The sequence below is a fragment of the Erythrolamprus reginae genome, chromosome 1 (assembly GCF_031021105.1).
Source record: "Erythrolamprus reginae isolate rEryReg1 chromosome 1, rEryReg1.hap1, whole genome shotgun sequence".
Classification (NCBI taxonomy): domain Eukaryota; kingdom Metazoa; phylum Chordata; class Lepidosauria; order Squamata; family Dipsadidae; genus Erythrolamprus; species Erythrolamprus reginae.
The window spans coordinates 5719365-5738995 of NC_091950.1; the positions used below are offsets into that span (position 1 = coordinate 5719365).

Genomic DNA, 19631 nt, shown 5'->3' on the forward strand with positions numbered 1-19631 from the left:
CCCCTCTCCACAGACTCGGAGTTTAAATGATTGTCTACTAGGATTCCAAAATCCGTCTCACAGTTACTACTGTTGAGCTATGTATCACATATAATGTACTTGCGTGTTTTCTTTTTCTTGCCTAAATGTAGAACTTTACTTTTTTCGCCATTGAATTTCATTTTGTTTGATACCGTCTACTGTTCAGGTTTGTCAAAATCCTGCTGTATTTTGCACCTATCTTCTGGAGTGTTTGCTATTCCTGCCAGTTTGGTGTCATCTGAAAATTTGAAAATTCCCCATCTGTCCCCTCATCCCAGTCATTGATTAAGTTGTTGAAGAGGACTGGGCCTGAAACAGAGCTTTGGGGTACTCCACTGCATACATCCCTCCATGTAGATGTAGTTCCATTGAGCACTACACGTTGTATGCGGTTAGTTATCCAGTTTTGAATCCACCTGGAGGTGTTGCTTTCTATCCCACAGTTTTCTACTTTATTTAGTAATAGCTTGTAGTCTACTTTGTCAAAAGCCTTACTGAAGTCCAAGTAAACCACATCTATAGCATTGCCCTACTAATTTTGTCACGGTGATAAATAATAAGATTAGTCTGGCATGATCTGTTTTTGACAACCCACGTTTGGTTATTACTTTGTTTGCTTCTAAGTGTTTGTTGACCCGTTGCCTGATTATCTTTTCCAAAATCTTCTCTTCTATTGAGGTCAATACAAAGCACAAATCAAAACCTTCATTCACCCCCCACCCCGATCAGTCCAAAGGTTTGTGTTGATGACACAAAGATAGTGAAGGGAATATGGCAAGGTTGTATTCCTATTTTATGTTGAAGTTAGTATGTAAGGTGAACCCGTATTTCAAAGTGATCATGAGAAAGTTGGAAACTGAAGAATCAAAAATCAAAGTGAAGACTGAAGGAGGGAACATTAATAATTTTTGATATGCTGATGACACACATCTATAAGCATAGTTAAAACAGTGAACTCAACCCAAAACATTATTAAGTTTATTTTGATTAAAACAAGTAAAGGGGGAAATGTTTTGTTAGATATTATTATCCACGTCATTAATTTTCAGATTCATCATGGGGCCTCAACTGGGATTCTTGTGCCTCATTATATTTTCTCGACAATTAAGATTGGGCCTCAGCAAGATAATGTAGCACTTGGGGAAGAAGATACAAGCCAAGAGACCAGCCCCAGAGGCCAAAATAGAGAAGATCTCCACAGCCACCATGAACTTCCCTTTGGTGCTCAGGTAGGTGGGGAGGAAAGTGATCCAAACACTGCAAAAGACCAGCATGCTGAAAGTAATGAACTTGGCTTCATTAAAACTGTCAGGCAATTTCCTAGCCAGAAAGGCCACAGTGAAACTGAGAAGGGCCAGAAAACCCAGGTAAGCAAGGACAGAGTAAAACATAGAAGCTGAGCCTTCATTACATTCCAAGATGGCTTCTTCTACTAGTGAGCGGAAGTCGATGTTTGGATATGGAGGAGACGTTGCCAGCCAGGCAGCACAAAGGACCCCTTGGATCAGGGGACATGCTATGACAATGGAGTTTGTCAGTGGTTTTCCTAAGAGTTTCCTTGTTCTGTTTCCTGGTTTAGTAGCCATGAAAGCCAGAACCACCATGACAGTTTTTGCCAACACAGAGGAAACTGCAAGAGAAAAGAGAATGGCAAAGGCAGTTTGTCGTAACAGACAGATGAGTTTCCTAGGTTGACCAATGAAGAGGAAGGAGCAGAGGAAACAGAGAAGGAGGGAGACGAGGAGGATGTAGGTAAGATCTCGGTTGTTGGCTTTGACAATGGGTGTGTCACTATACTTAAGGAAAATCGCCAGGACTGAAGATGTGATCAGAGAAAGTAAAAGTACTATACAAGCTAGAGTGTATCCCATAGTCTCTTGATAGGAAAGGAATTGGATCTTCTTGGCAATGCAGTGGTCCTTGTCCTTGTTAGGATATTGGTCTTCTGAGCATGGATCACAGTGGGCTGCATCTGAAATCAAGGATGTTTGTTTATTGGTTACAGTGGCATTACCTACCAAAAGCCTGTGTAAACAAGGGTTTATGAACTCTACTGATCAGATTATGGAGGCTGACGCCAGATTCCCAGATTCACTGGACATTATTTTGGATGGTTTAAACAAGGAAATTTAAGGAAAGAGCTACTAAAATAATTTCAGCATAATCAATTGTCCCACTAGAGGCAAGAATACTGTAGACCAAGGTCTCAAACTTGTGTCCCGCATGCCAATTGCGGCCCTCGGGACAATAGTTTGCAGACCCCACCTCAGTATTATTATTATTATTATTATTATTATTATTATTATTATTATTATTATTTAGATTTGTATGTCGCCCCTCTCCACGGACTCGGGGCGGCTCACAAGGCATAAACAAATCGTAACAAATCCAAATAAATTTAAATATTTAAAAAAGTTTTAAAAGAACCCCAATATACTAACAAGCACACACACAAACATACCATACATAAATTATACATGCCCGGGGGAGATGTTTCAGTTCCCCCATGCCTGACGACAGAGGTGGGTTTTAAGAACTTTACGGAAGGCAGGGAGAGTAGGGGCAGTTGGGAGTTGGTTCCAGAGAGTCAGGGCCACCACAAAGAAGGCTCTTCCCCTGGGGCCCGCCAACCGACATTGTTTAGTTGACGGGACCTAGAGAAGGCCCACTCTGTGGGACCTAATCGGTCGCTGGGATTCGTACGGCAGGAGGCGGTCTCGGAGGTATTCTGGTCCAATGCCATGAAGGGTTTTAAAGGTCATAACCAACACTTTGAATTGTGACTGGAAATTGATCGGCAACCAATGCAGACTGCGGAGTGATGGCAAAACATGGGCATACCTAGGTAAGCCCATGACTGCTCTCGCAGCTGCATTCTGCACGATCTGAAGTTTCCGAACTCTTTTCAAAGGTAGCCCCATGTAGAGAGCATTACAGTAGTCGAACCTCGAGGTGATGAGGGCATGAGTGACTGTGAGCAATGAGTCCCGGTCCAGATAGGGCCGCAACTGGTGCACCAGGCGAACCTGGGCAAATGCCCCCCTCGCCACAGCTGAAAGATGGTTCTCTAATGTGAGCTGTGGATCGAGGAGGACGCCCAAGTTGCGGACCCTCTCCGAGGGGGTCAATAATCCCCCCCCCAGGGTAATGGATGGACAGATGGAATTGTCCTTGGGAGGCAAGACCCACAGCCACCCCGTCTTATCCGGGTTGAGTTTGAATCTGTTGACACCCATCCAGGCCCCAACAGCCTCCTGGCACCGGCACATCACTTCCGCTGCTTCGTTGACTGGACATGGGGTGGAGATGTAAAGCTGGGTATCATCAGCGTACTGATGATACCTCACCCCATGCCCTCGGATGATCTCACCCAGCGGTTTCATGTAGATATTAAATAGCAGGGGGTAGAGGACCGACCTCTGAGGCACCCCACAAGGGAGAGACCTCGGAGTTGACCTCTGACCCCCCCACTAACACCGACTGCGACCGGCCAGAGAGGTAGAAGGAGAACCACAGTGCCCCCCACTCCCAACCTCTCCAGCTGGTGCAGAAGGATACCATGGTCGATGGTATCGAAAGCCGCTGAGAGGTCAAGGAGCACCAGGACAGAGGATAAACCCCTGTCCTGGGCCCACCAGAGATCATCCATCAACGCGACCAAAGCAGTTTCCGTGCTGTAACCAGGTCTGAAACCCGACTGCTGGGGACCTAAATAATCGGCTTCTTCCAAGGACCGTTGGAGCTGGAGCACCACCACCTTCTCAACAACCTTCCCCATAAAGGGAAGGTTGGAGACTGGGCAATAGTTCTTAAGTATTGCTGGGTCCAGGGAGGGCTTCTTGAGGAGGGGGCGCACAAGCGCTTCTTTATAGAGAGTGGGAAAAACTCCCCTCCCCAAGGAAACATTGGTAATCTCCTGGACACAGCTCTGTGTCACCTCCCTGCTGGCCGAGACCAACCAGGAGGGACACGGATCCAGTAAGCAGGTGGCGGAACTCACAGATCGAATGGCCTTGTCCACTTCATCAGGTTCCCCCATTGCATTAAATATTCCCCCATTGCATTAAAATTTGTTTTTCTGAAATCCAATACTTTGGTTCCATTATAGGATTGCTCACAATGAGTTTTTACATCAAACCACAAACATAGATGGTCACTGCAACCTAAATTTTCTCCCACCTTGACATCTGAAACCCAATTCCCATTCGTAAAAACTAAATCTAGAATATTCTCCCCTCTAGTTGGTGTCTTAACCAGCTGTGCCAGTGCTGCTCCTGTAAAGGCCTCTACTATATTCTTACTTTTGCATGTAAGGGCACTGGGGATATTCCAGTCAACATCAGGCATGTTGAAATCACCCATTACCACAATATCTCCCTTTACTGCCATTTGGGTAATTTCATCCACCATCTTGTTGTCATATTCCTCAGATTGCCCTGGAGGCCTATAGATCACCCCAATTCTAATGACAGAACCTTCTTTATTTTGCATGCAAATTCAGAGAGTCCCTAGATCTTGACATGTATTTTGAATTAGTGTTGTTTTTAGACTTTGCAGCAAATGCCTGGAGTCTGAAAATGTGATGTCTTTTGTTGTGAAATACATCTACCAAATCAGATCCAGGGGCTTAATGCACAGAAGGTTTCGTGCTTTTTTAGAGGAAATGGAGTCAGAATAAGGGGATGTTCTCTACTTCACCGAGGTACGTTGGCTCACCAGGGGAAAAATATTGAAGAGATTTTTTGAGTTAAGAGCAGAAGTGAAAGTCATCATGGAGAAAGATGGGGTGGCTGTTTCTATGCTAAGTGAGCCAAAATGGCTTATGGACTTAGATTTTTTTGTTGATATCACACATGAGCTTAATATACTGAACATGAAGTTACAAGGCCAGGGGCAACTTGTCAGTGCTGCCTATGACAATGTGATAGCATTCTCTACAAAACGTATGTTATGGAAAGCCCAGATTTCTCAGAGAAACCTTTGCCATTTCCCAGCATGCAAGGCACTCATGGATGCAGGCACACCATTCAGTGGTGCGGAGTATGTGGATGCCATTTTGAAGCTACAGACATATAGACACTTGATAACATTGGGATGTTTTTGTAAGAGCTTTTCTTGTGGAAAACCTGATGTGACTCTACCTCCAGTGCCCCCTGGGTAAATTGAGTTTGAGACCCCTGCTGTAGACCATTGCTGCACAACACTAAAAGATGCACCTAGGTCCTTTCCACAACAGCTGTGGGACACGCTGATCGTTGCATGATTCACCTTGTACCTGCTTAGAGGCAAAGATTTAAAAGCACAAAACCAACAATTAAATCAGTTAAGACTTGGACTGAGGAAGCAAAGTTAGGGGGACCTTTGCATATATTTGCCTACTACACCAATTGTGACCCTACTTGCATCAGGAGGCTCTTTCCAGGGTCACTCCTGCCCTTTTCACCTCACAGATTACTGCAATGCTCTCTACATGGGGCTACCCCCAAAGAGCATTCAGAGACTACATCTGGTCCAAGGTCACCTTTTCTTCTGCATCAGCTGAAGAAAAGAGGAAGTTGGGGAAATCCCTGCACTCGGACTGGTTCTCGTGATAAACTTGTGGGTGGAGGGATGTAGGATGAACCTTAACCTGGGTGGGGTATTGGGAAGACTTTAGTATTGGATTGAAGATGGAGTGACCAACATGGCTATGTTAATCAATCAATCCTTGAGTGAGAGAATTGGACTGGAACTTGATTTATTTCTTAGATGCTATTTGAGGCGCTGACACATAGATAAATATCTCGAAACACAACCCTCAGTTCTTTAGGAAAAGACTTGAATTTGATTTTTCCAATTGGATTTGGCAATGGGAGCAGAAAAATTAGTAGGGAAACCAAAAATTGTGCCCTAAAACTACTTTGCAGTAATTTGTATGGGATGGGAAAGATGGGATGGGAAGCATGACTTCTGGAATAAAGACCGTTTAGATCCATAAAGTGAAACGTTTTTTTTGAAAACTATGAACACTTTGAAACATATCAATCTTACCAAAAGTAATAACAACTAATATTTGATCTTATGAATAACTTCCTTAATCTGGGATTATCAACATTTCAAGTGTGATCTACCTGTCTGATTCGAAATGGTGCCTTCTGGACAAAGGGCACATTGGTAGCAGCAAACCTGCTCACCCTCTGGAACTCTTCTCCTCTCTCCTGTATGGCACCTCTTCAGGCCACATCTGGCAAAGGGCACTTTCTAAAAAGGAAAAGACAAATGCTTGATATGGGACAAGATAGCAAGGAGGTGGAAGCAGGGAAAAGTAGAACTGCTGCATTCAGTTTTTGCATCTATCATTATGCAAAGGGGAAAAATAGTCCAGCAGCTTAAGACCAGAGCCATAAAAGACAGAATAGGAATGCAAGATAAAATTTGGCAGTAAGTGGTAAAAAAAACAGCTACCTAGCCTAGACAGGTTCAATCCATCCATCCATCCATCCATCCATCCATCCATCCATCCATCAGAATAGAACTGGAAGGGACCATGAAGGTCTTCTGTTTAAGCAGGAGACCCTATACCAGTGATGGCAAACCTATGACATGGGTGCCACAGGTGGGACACGGAGGCATATTTGCTGGCATGTGAGCTGTTGCCCTAGCTCACCTCCAATGTGCATGTGTGCTGGCCAGCTGATCTTTGGTTTGCACAGACACTCTGGGAGGGCATTTTTGGCTTCCTGAGAGCTTCTGGGGGGGATGGGGGAGGTCGTTTTTACCACCCCTGGCTCTAGGGAAGCCTTTGGAGCCTGGGGTGGGTGAGACATGAGCCTTCTGGACCCACCAGAAGTTGGGAAACAGGCTGTTTCTGGCCTCCAAAGGGCTTTCAGGGGGTGGGGGAAGCTGCTGTTGCCCTCCCAAGGCATTGAATTAAGGATGTGGACACTCATACATACGCCGAGGAAAAAATGGTTCGCCATCACTGCTCTATATTATTTCAGATAAAGTAGATGGCTTTGTGGTCTTTTCATTTAAACCTCAAGTAGTGCAGCACCAACAACCTCTGAAGGTCATTCAAATCGTAAGGACTATATAGGTGGGTATGGGATAACTTACCACAGCCATCTTGCTGCAGCCAACTCACCACAGCCAACTCACCAAGGTTAACTTCATGCAGGACAGCTCACTAACCATGGGACAACTCACTGCCGGACAATTTAACAATTCTATTTAATTATTTTAAATAAATAAGATATATTTTAATTTTTGCCATTTAGCAAGGTATGTGACAACATAGACCATAGCCTGTTTCTTGGTAAGATAGAAAAATGTGGGATAGACAGCATCACTATGAGATACAGTCGTACCTCTACTTATGAACGCCTTTACCTATGAACTTTTCGAGATACAAACCAGTTGCGGCCCTATTTGGACAGGGAGTCATTGCTCACAGTCGCTCATGCCCTTATCACCTCGAGGTTCGATTACTGCAATGCTATCTACATGGGGCTACCATTGAAAGGTGTTCAGAAACTTCAGATCGTGCAGAATGCGGCCGCGAGAGCTATCGTGGGGCTTCCCAGATTTGCCCATGTTTCTGCAACATTCCGTGGCCTGCACTGGCTGCCAATCAGTTTCCGGTCACAATTCAAAGTGTTGGTAATGACCTTTAAAGCTTTTCATGGCATTGGACCAGAATACCTCCGGAACCGCCTTCTACCACAAGAATCCCAGCGGCTGATAAGGTCCCACAGAGTTGGCCTTCTCTGGGTCTTGTTGGCCAAACAATGTCATCTGGCGGGCCCCAGGGGAAGAGCCTTCTCTGTGGCGGCCCCAGCCCTCTGGAATCAACTCCCCCCGGAGATTAGAACGGCCCCCACCCTTCTTGTCTTTCACAAATTACTCAAGACCCACCTATATTGCCAGGCATGGGGGAACTGAGACACCTCCCCCAGGCTCTTATATTTCATGTTTGGTATGTATGTGTTGTATGGTTTTTTAATTGTTGGGGTTTTATGTTGTTGTGAGCCTCCCCGAGTCTTCGGAGACGGGCGGCATACAAATCTAATGAATTATTATTATTATTTTTATTACTACTACTACTACTACTACTACTACTACTACTACTACTATTATTATTATTATTATTATTATTATTATTATTATTATTATTATTATTATTATTACATCTGCATTAAGGGAAGTATGCAGTGGGTACCCCAAGGATCTGTCTTAGTTCCAATACTCTTCAGGATTTATATTTATTTATTTGTTTGTTTGTTTTTGTTTGTTTGATGGTTCATTTATTTATTTATTTATTTATTTGTCAAATTTTTATAGTCTCTACAAACAGGTATAAACATAACATAAGTAAAAATAATGATAAAAGAGGACAGTAGGGGAGGTACGGTAGGTACCAGGGTGTGCTTATGGATGCCCCTTAGAGACATCTTAGAAACGAGGAGACGTCGAATATAGACAATTTCAGGTTAACGTTTTTGGAGTTTGGGGAAGAAACCACAGAGTCAGGTAGTGCATTCCAGGCATTGATCACTCTATTGCTGAAGTCATATTTTCTGCAGTGGAATTTAGAGTGGTTTACATTTAGTTTGAATCTATAACGTGCTTGTGTATTGCTGTGGTTGAAGGTGAAGTAGTCATTAACAGGAGGGACATTTTGGTATATGATTTTATGAACTACATTTAGATCAGATTGGAGGCCACAGTTGTAAATTGTCTAATCCCAATATTTCAAGACTGGTGGAATAATGTATTTTGTTGCAAGGGGAGGAGTGAAGGACTCTTCTTGTGGATTATTTCTGGTCTCTCTCGATTGTATTAATGTCTGATATGCAATGTGGGTTCCTGACAGGTGAGCTGTGTTCCAGAATTGGTCTAACAAATGTTTTGAAAGCTCTGGTTAGCAGATCAATATTGCCAGAGAAGAAGCTATGTAAAATGAAATTAACAACTCTTAGTGCTTCTTTGCACTAAGTGTCTTTGGAGATGAGTACTCTAAGGTCTTTGACAGAGGGAGGATCAGCTACAAGTTCATTCCCTTCAAGGCCACTGAAGCTGACTACTAGATCTGTAGGTCAGCAGTTCAAATCTCATCACCAGCTCAAGGTTGACTCAGCCTTCCATCCTTCCAAGGTGGATAAAATGAGGACCCGGATTGTGGGGGCAATATGCTGGCTCTGTTAAAAGTGCTATTGCTAACATGTTGTAAGCTGCCTTGAGTCTAAGGAGAAGGGTGGTATGTATGTATGTATGTATGTATGTATGTATGTATGTATGTAGGTAGGTAGGTAGGTATGTATGTATGTATGTATGTATGTATAAATACATAAATAAATAAATAAATAAATAATATTGTAAAGGGTTGAGTATATGGTTTTGGTTGTACATTCATCTAAGGTCCAGTTTATTGTTGTAGGTTTAGGCCACAAAAGAAATAAAAGAGGATGTGGGTAGGAGGTTTCCTATGTTAGTTGTGAGGTTAGCTTATTTGCATGTGTGATATCGTAATCAGGGGCTCTATAACATAATAGGAAGCAAAGTGTGGTATTTAAGGTCAGTTCACAGACAATGGTTTCTGGAAAATTAAGTTTGTGTTTAACTTACACCTTCTTTATTCAATGATTTTTTAAATAGAAGATTGCAATTCCACCTCCTCTAAGGATTTCATCAGATCAGTAAACATACACCCCTTCACGCAGGGTGGAGCTGGGGGGAACGGGATAGAAATAGGCATATTAGAAAATAGGGTCAAGATCACCAAGCCTCTTGGCAGCTTGAAGACTGGGTCCCATCCACAAAATGCAATTCAGTGATAAGTAAAGTAAGATCTTAAGCTTAAGGAAGAAACATTGAATGGAAAGATATAGAAGGGTTTGCACATGTTTCAACTGTAGCAATTTTCAGATGGATCTAGGTGTCTGATTGGACAATCACTTAAGTATGAGCTAGCAGTGAGTTGTTGCTGCCAAAAAGGACCATGCTGTTCTAGGTTTCACCTATAGATGGATAGTATCAACATCACATCACATCACATCACATCACAACGAAGCAGTGGAAGTGATGTGCCGGTGCCTGGAGGCTCTTGGGGCCTGGATGAGTGTCAACAAACTCAAACTCAACCCAGACAAGACGGAGTGGCTGTGGGTCTTGCCTCCCAAGGACAATTCCATCTGTCCGTCCATTACCCTGGGAGGGGGGGACTACTGATCCCCTCAGAGAGGCTTCGCAACTTGGGCGTCCTCCTCGATCCACAGCTGACATTAGAGCACCATCTTTCAGCTGTGGCGAGGAGGGCGTTTGCCCAGGTTCGCCTGGTGCACCAGTTGCAGCCCTATTTGGACAGGGAGTCATTGCTCACAGTCACTCATGCCCTCATCACCTTGAGGTTCGATTACTGCAACACTCTCTACATGGGGCTACCTCTGAAAAGTGTTCAGAAACTTCAGATCGTGCAGAATGCAGCCGCAAGAGCCGTCGTTGGGCTTCCAAGATTCGCCCACGTTTCTTCAACACTCCGTGGCTTGCATTGGCTACCGATCAGTTTCTGGTCACAATTCAAAGTGTTGGTCATGACCTTTAAAGCCCTACATGGCATTGGACCAGATTACCTGCGGAACCGCCTACTACCGCACGAATCCCAGCGACCGATAAGGTCCCACAGAGTTGGCCTTCTCCGGGTCCCGTCAACTAAACAATGTTGTTTGGCGTGCCCCAGGGGAAGAGCCTTCTCTGTGGCGGCCCTGGCCCTCTGGAACCAACTCCCCCCGGAGATTAGAACTGCCCCCACCCTCCCTGTCTTTCGTAAACTACTCAAGAGTCACTTATGCTGCCAGCCATGGGGGAGTTGAGATATTTCTTCCCCCTAGGCCATTATAAGTTATACATGGTATGTTTGTGTGTATGTTTGGTTTTATAATAAGGGTTTTTAGTTGTTTTATTAATTGGATTGTTACATGCTGTTTTTTATCATTGTTGTTAGCCGCCCCGAGTCTATGGAGAGGGGCGGAATACAAATCCAATATATAAACAAACAAACAAACAAACAAACAAATAAATGTTAGTACCACTTTGTCCCGCACTAGTGAAATCCCATTTTTAAATGTTGCATCCTATGATGGTCTATCTAATACAATAAAGGTGTTGAGATTATAGAAAGACTGCGGAAAAGAGCAAGAAAGATGATTAATGGGCTTGAGGTGAAAGCATACAATGAAGAGTTATGAGAACAGGGTGTGTCTGGTCTGAGAAAGAGGAGGACTGGGGGTGACATGATAGTTGTCTTCCAATATTTGAGGGGCTCACACAGAGAACAGGGGGAATCAACCTATTGTCCAAAGAATCTGAGGATAGGACAAGAACTGATGGATGGAACCATTTCAATGAGCATTCCACCTAGCTTGAAGGAGAAATTTCCTGACATTGAAAACAATGAATCAATGGGACTGATTGTCTTCAGAAATTATGGGTGCTCCATCAGGGTTAATGAGGACCAGAATCTGGGGAATTCAGGTCAGAGCCACTCCTGGCCCACAAAGGGAAGCTGGAGATTGGAACTGGAACCTTAATATACAAAGGAATGCTTGTGTCATTGAGCTACAAATGTTCTATAACAAAACTCAAGAGAGTCCAACTGAATGGGAATAGTTCCTTGAAATCACTGTACTGCAATGGTATCCTGGATTTCAAGCAATTTTTCCCAACCCCAAACATTGGTGGATCTGCCACGACTCAGACTTTTAATGTGTTACATGGAAATGAGGCTTTTCATAAAATGGCTGCCCTGTGTCCTGATTCAACAGATCCATTTTCCAGTTAGAAGGAAGTTTGGTGTTCTCAGGAGAGAACAAACCTCTGCCTACATTTAGGACATTTCCTTCCAGCTCACCTTGGAGGCCCAGACGATTGCATCAGAGTTAATGGTGAAATCCTGGCCTGGGGGAGCTCTGGGATCTATTTTGCCAACTTTCATGGGGACTAAAGACCGATTAGGGAAGAGAAGCCAGTTGATAAGATCATAACGAGGAGATCCCAGTCCATTTCCCGAGAAGAAGACTTCTTCTCCAGCACTGTTGTTGAAGTGGACATTCCTCAAATAGGGAAGAATCTGAAAGAAAAGAGGCGTCCAGGAATGGGAAAAGTTCACTGAGAACCACAAATGTCACATCATGGCTTCTCTCATTCTGAGATGGACACCAACCGCCCTTCCTCAATGGAGACCTAAGCAATTAGAAGTAACACCAAATATTTGTCCCCTTTCCAAACACTACAAAAGATTTTCCTTCTCATTGAAGATTTGTAGTATGGCATTTCAACTCCATTTATAATAGAATTACAGTTACCTATCTACAAATACTTAAAACCACATCCCAAAGATTCTTGTTCCTGAGATATTTGGCTGTATATGTTTTTAAAAGTTTACTTTGGCCCAACCTGTACACAACAATTGAATTTTTGAGTGGTTAAATAACTGACATCAGAATAATGAACAATTCTGCTGACTTTCCTCTAGCTGTTTCTTAAAGAGAAAATAATGCAGGTCTGGTCAAACAGACGGAGGTGCCTTCCCAGGGTTGTCTCTTCATTATCCAGAGAGGTCCAATGTTTAGCCTTTGAGGCAGAATGTTTTGAGGGACACATTAGGACCAGTTTGATTCTGACTTTTTGTGCTGAAAGTGAGATAGGGTGCTATCACACACAAGCAGATTAATTGGCAAATTGAACAAGATGGGATCACTCAGGATGCTGAGCCATAGAACCATAGACAAGGTTAAAAAGTATATTTTTAGATGTTGAGTTCAAACTACAACCCATCAAAAACAGCACCACCAAAAAATATTTTAGGAACCCAAGTTAAAATAGGGAAGAAAATGGCAAGGGGAAACCCGTCCACCCTAGATGAATTCAAATCACCAGGACATCCCAAGGTTCTGAAGGAACTGGCAGATAAGATCTCAGAACCACTGAACTATATCCTTCAAAGGTCCTGCAGCACCGGGGAATTGCCAGAGGACTGGAAAAGAGCTAATGTAGTTCCCATCTCCCTATAATGATCACTCTTTGAAACTCCGTTAACCAATGAAATCCTTTTAGGATACATACATTGATACATAGAAACATAGAAACATAGAAGACTGACGGCAGAAAAAGACCTCATGGTCCATCAAATCTGCCCTTATACTATTTCCTGTATTTTATCTTAGGATGGATATATGTTTCTCCCAGGCATGTTTAAATTCAGTTACTGTGGATTTACCAACCACATCTGCTGGAAGTTTGTTGCAAGGATCTACTACTCTTTCAGTAAAATAATATTTTCTCACGTTGCTTTTGAGCTTTCCCCCAACTAACTTCAGATTGTGTCCCCTTGCTCTTGTGTTCACTTTCCTATGTGAAAAGTCCTTCCTCTGTAGAATACATGGACAAGAGATTTTTTTTGAACTTCTCTTTCCCTTTCCCCTCCTCTACCTCTTTTTGAATAAAACGTTATACTTTATTCATGTTAATGTTTTTTAAATAATTGATGATTTACAGCATAATTGAATAGAACCTCCTGTGATGAAGCACCCATAATTTCTGGAGGCAAGTTGTTCCAGTGGTCAATTGTCTGCACTGATAGGAAGCTTCTCTCTTTGATTAGTTTCCATATACTTAATTTGTTCTGAGACAGAAAGCTTCATCTCTAATGATCGTGGACCAGTGACTGAGATTACCTGCCATATCTGGTTATACGATCTCTTCTTTCCAATCCTCCACATGGCTGGTTGGGTTCCTGATCCATGCATTCCATGTAGTGCATGTGCCACAGCATAAACGGCATTGTAGATGTTGTAACTTTCACCTGTCATGCTTGTTTCAAAAGTGAAAGCTGGGATATTCTGGAAATTTTCCTTGCCTGTACAAGGCTTCTTTCTTTTTGGGAGGATTTTCCCTTTTTTAGGGATATTGCAGTTAAACATCCGTTCCCACCATAGCGGGAGAAAGGCATTCCCTTGTGGGTTCAAAGGGTCTAAAGAACGGAGGAAATGTCTGAATCCTGAGACATCCCCAGTGTGGTCCCTAAATTGCAATGCCCTATTCAAGACCTTCATCGCTTTGAGAGAATTTCCTATTGCGATAAATTTCCATTGTGAAGTTAGGATCCAAACAATCTGAAGTGGCTTAAAATGTTTTTCATAAATATGCAGCATCGGCAACAAAAGTGCAATAGTAGCAGGGTTTCCAAACAGTATAATCACTTCAACCTCTACCCAATTTTCCACAGAAGAAAACATTTGCTCTTTTAATTTGTTTTGATCATCCGATACCAGCATTTCAGAGAAGGCCAGGCAGATCTCCTTCTCCTTGAGCATCGGCATCAGAGTTGAGATAAAATATTCTCCGCTCTCACTCTCGGAGGCCAGAAGCCCAACCCAGTTCCACTGGAAATGCAGGAATAGCTGGACTAAACCCACACACTGAGCAAATTCCTTGGGATTAATCCTGAAGAAGGAAGGATAAACTCTTCTGTCCTCCTGAGGGAGGTCAAAGCCAACACCTAGCTGGAGAAAGTGAGAATCTTCATTCAAGGAATAAGCAAAGTTTTTATTCAGGCTGACTCACAGGCTTCCTCTTCCTCCTTTTTAGGAAGAGCCATCGGTTACTTATTTAGCTTGCTTGTTACATGACAGAAGGGAGGAAATCATCAATCCGATACAGGAATGAAATGTACTGAAAAGGTAGCTACACTTTTATGGAGAATAAATTATAACAAGATTGCTTTACAGTATTTCAGCATTTTCTCATTGTCTCTTTGGGGTAATATAAAATGTATCCTCACACATAGAAAATAAAAATAAATTCAACTACAGGAGATGCTGTCTAAATCACATACTTCCAAGCTGTTCCCACCGGCAATATCTTTAGTTTCTGTGTGTGCTTCCATTGCTTGCCTACTCCATACTGTATCCAAAGGAGCCCACTTACCTGTGGGACCTTGAAGATACTGAAGATGGAGGCCATCTGTCTTGAGGATTTGGGGTTGTCCCCTCCCATGACAGAGAGCAAGGTATCCTGCCTGTCACATTTGTAACCTGGAACCATTTGGCCTCGAGTGGACAGCAGGGAGAGGATGAAGAAGAAAAACTTCTTTTGATTCTGGCTATTTTCATAGATGTTGTAACCAAATGTGATGTTGGGGAGGAGAGACAGATCCTTGTTGACTTCTGTAACTGCAAACATCAAAGCCAGGAAATACTGGTAATTCTTGTATATGGGTCTAGTAGTGAGAGAACATAGAACATAGAATAACAGAGCTGGAAGGGTCTTGAAGATCTTCTATCCAATCCCCTGACCAACCAGGAGACCCTGAATCATTTCAGAGAAGAGGATGTCCAGTCTCTTTTTCAAAGCCTCCAGTGATGGGCATGAACATTAAAAGGAAACTAGTGTCTGCTAGTGGAGTTTGCCTTGCTGTATTTTTGGTTTTGTTTGCAAGAGCAAATCCCAAATTTCATTGAAGTTTTAAAATCAAAATGCCTTGATTAAACATCTATGGCTTCAGAGAAACAAGAAAAAAATTCTCTCCATATCTCTGACCATTTTATATCCTTGTATCATCTCTCTCTCTCTTTCACTTTGCCTTAGTGTCCTTTATCCTGCAATATTACTCCTCTTCCACCCTATTCATTGTGGAGCAGCTTTTATTATTATTATTATTATTATTATTATTATTATTATTATTATTATTATTATTATTAATACTCACAAACAAACAAGACAAACACAACATATAACATTTAATGGAGCTACAATCGCTCTGCTTAAAATAGAAGTCATCATTGTATAAAAAGAAGAAAGATCTTATTGTTGTTTAACATCATCTAAAAATATGTAAAAAATATCTATTATAACTCACTACATAAAGGCACATCTAAAAATATATAAGAATATATATAGGAATTCTTAATTTGTAGATTAATTCAAACAGAAATAAAGAAGATAAGAGAAAAAGAGATTACATTTATGTTATAGGTAATCACAATCTAATAATTTTTTTTCTATTAATTTTAAGATTTGTTTAAAAATAATGTAACAGCAAATTTATATCTTTTTCTTTTTATCCCACCAAGTATATACCTTCTGCCAAATATCGTAAAATTCTGAATCTTCTTGGTTGTTTAACTGCCTTGTCATCATATCAAGCTCAGCACATTCTAAAACTTTCTTAGGTATTTATGCTTCTTTTGGAATCTCCGTTTCTTTCCATTTTTGAGCAAAAACTATCCTGGTGGCTACTAATAAATGAACTATTAAGTAATATATATCTTTTTCATATTTGTTATTTGATATACCTAATAAAAAATATTCTGGTGTTTTCTTAATTTCTTGCTGTGTTATTTCTCTTAACCATTTTTCTATTAAATTCCAGTATTCTTTTGCTTTTGAACATGTCCACCTAGTATGATAATAAGTACCTATTTCCGTTTTGCATTTCCAACAATTAGGTGACTTAGTTTGAAACATTTTTGAGGTTCTATTTGGTGGCAAATGCCAACTATAAAACATCTTAATTTGGTTTTCTTTAAAAGAGGTTGACTTTGTTATTTTCAAGTTATATGTCCATACCCTTTCCCAAGTATTTAAATCTATCCCTTTATTAAAGTTTCTGCACCAGCTAATCATATTGTCTTTTAATATCCAATCTATATTTTTACAGTTAATTAAAAATTTATAGAAACATAGAAGACTGACGGCAGAAAAAGACCTCATGGTTCATCTAGTCTGCCCTTATACTATTTCCTGTATTTGATCTGACAATGGATATATGTTTATCCCAGGCATGTTTAAATTCAGTTACTGTGGATTTACCAACCACGTCTGCTGGAAGTTTGTTGAAGGATCTACTAGTCTTTCAGTAAAATAATATTTTCTCACGTTGCTTTTGATCTTTCCCACAAGTAACTTCAGATTGGGTCCCCTTGTTCTTGTGTTCACTTTCCTATTAAAAACACTTCCCTCCTGAACCTTATTTAACCCTTTAACATATTTAAATGTTTTAATCATGTCCCCCCTTTCCCTTCTGTCCTCCAGATTCTACAGATTGAGTTCATGAAGTCTTTCCTGATAAGTTTGATGCTTAAGACCTTCCACCATTCTTGTAGCCTGTCTTTGGACCCATTCAATTTTGTCAATATCTTTTTGTAGGTGATATTGACAAAATTGAATGGGTCCAAAGACGGGCTACAAGAATGGTGGAAGGTTTTAAGCATAAAATGTATCAGGAAAGACTTGAGGTTTTCCCAATCAATTTTCCTTGGTTTGTTGTTAATAGTTTACCTAAAATATTGTTATCTTTTCTAAGTATATACAGTGGTCCCCCGATTATCGCGAGGGTTCCGTTCCAGGACCCCTCGCAATGATCGGTTTTTCGCGAAGTAGCAGTGCGGAAGTAAAAACACCATCTGCGCATGCGCAGATGGTGTTTTTACTTCCGCCGCAGCAGCGAGGAGCCGAAGATTGGGGTTTCCCCGCCGCCCATGCAAACTCCTCGCTGCTGCCGCGCCTGCCGCTTGTCCGCCCGCCGCTTGTCCGCCGCCTGCCTGCCCGCGCGCCCACCCTTCGCCCGCCCACGCCGTTCGCTTCGCGCCGCTTCCCAGCTGAGTCCTGAAGCGAACTTCCGCGTTTGGCTTCAGGACTCAGCTGGGAAGCGGCGCTGGGGTTTCCCCGCCGCCCACGCAAACTCCTCGCTGATGCCCGCCGCTCGCCCTCCCGCCAGCAAGAGGGGGAAGACCCAGGGAAGCCGCCCAGCAGCTGATCTGCCCGGTGCCATCTACGCATGCGTGGCCATAGAAAAAAGGGCGTGCATGCGCAGATGGTGTTTTTACTTCCGGGTTGAAAAATCGCTATATAGCGTTTCGCAATGCTCGAGATCGCGAAACGCGGGGGACCACTGTATATATATTTATCTTTGTGGAACCCAGAGTTAATATGTGCCTATTGCCACCAGTCTATATCGATACCTACCTCCAATATTCAATGCAATAGCTACCTACCTCCAATATATAATGGAGCAGCTTTTTTAGGACAAGTAACCATTACTCAGCAGAAAACACTTAGGGATTTGGTGGGATAGAAGTAGAACACCACTTTATGAGCAATGCTCTTTCCATAACTGAGCTTTTTTTTTCTTTTACAACACTACACTATGGAGAAGGGCTCAGCTTGTATTTGAGATTTCCATCATGACTTTCTAAACAACACTAGCAACACCATCAGTCTCTAAAGTGTTCTCCCTCCCCACTTTTTATGGTTCATAATAATCCTTATGTAACCTATTTCTAGAGTTTTCCTCTTTAATAAGCAAAGAATAAACATCTGAACATGACTAGAAGAAGCATTTCTGAAAAGTGGCTCTGAATCTAAAACAATAAATGCAATCATCTACATCTTTCCTTTCCAGGTGAGACTTACAAAAGATTAGTAGGAAGTCTGTCCGGATTGAATCGAAAGTTTGGAACTCTAGATGCAATAAGAGCTACAAGGTGAAAATTCCCACCAATTATGAGATCGCCAGGTCTGTAATGTTCCCATTTATCCTGAATCTGTAAAGAGTCTGTGAACATACATATAGATCGCGTTTCCTTAGCAGTAATTGTAGGTAGGACGCTGAAGAGCAGCAGCAGGTAAGGAAGCCCAGACATGGTCACTTTCCCTTCTGGATGAGAAATCAAGGATTTGTGCAGAAGCTTGTAGGTAGCAAGTGGATTCCTTAGCAGAACAGAAATTGGTCACGCCACATGGAAGATCTCAGAGAAAATTGATCTGGTTCACTTATCTGATTCCCATTTATCTCATTCGGAAATGAGATCAACAGTCAATTGATAAACCATTATATCTGTTATGCTTTCTTTTACCTCTGTTTGGGTTTTGACACAAAGAGTTGAGTCTCACCAAATCTCAGAGTTAGCTCTTTGGAAAACATGTGCAGGTACCCCTCCCCCCATCCCCACCACTGGGAGAACTCAGAACATATTTTTTTTAAAGCAGGTTTTACCTTGGAAGATTTCTCTGGGTTGAAATTCACAGGGAATACAATGAGAATTACTGTTCCTCCGATAATTGCATAGGAAAGTAATTGTCCTATCCACTGAGCAATAGATGTTGTTAACACATTTTTGTGCCTCTTCTTGCTAATCCACTGAGCAGATGGATTTGGGAGTTGAGGCTTTGATCTACATGGAATTGAACACCTGGGCACAAGATGGAGTTTGGCCTGTGACATAGCATGGAAGCAGTACAGAGCATACAGAGCGGGCAGAAAAGTATAGTGTCTGATAACAAACAAACAAACAAACAAACAAATAAATAAATAAATAAATGAATGAATAAATGAAAAATAAATAAACAAATAAGAAAAAAAAATCTTAATATTCAGTCCACATAACATTCCCAAAGAGGTTTTTTTCAAGAGGCAAGTGGACTATCAGAAGACTATTCACATCTGCAGGACAGACTTCAATTGTGATGATCATGACATGTGGTGGAGATCCCTAGAAGGCCAGGATGTGCTAAAATATTTGGTCAACTTGGTGCAATTCTGTACACAAATTGGGAAGACGCTTTGTGAATACCAC

At 42.0% G+C, this 19631-nt stretch overlaps 1 protein-coding gene across 1 annotated transcript; it reads right to left on the reverse strand.

The window, feature by feature from the left end:
• Window positions 1-1085: 1085 nt before the first annotated feature.
• LOC139158181 (vomeronasal type-2 receptor 26-like) lies at window positions 1086-18093 on the reverse strand. Its single transcript, XM_070735599.1, has 6 exons — window positions 18051-18093; window positions 14983-15227; window positions 14325-14558; window positions 11906-12124; window positions 6132-6261; window positions 1086-1993 (listed from the first exon to the last, which is right to left on the reverse strand). Exons 1-6 carry the CDS (start codon window positions 18091-18093, stop codon window positions 1086-1088), a joined length of 1779 nt encoding a protein of 592 aa, XP_070591700.1.
• Window positions 18094-19631: the final 1538 nt, after the last annotated feature.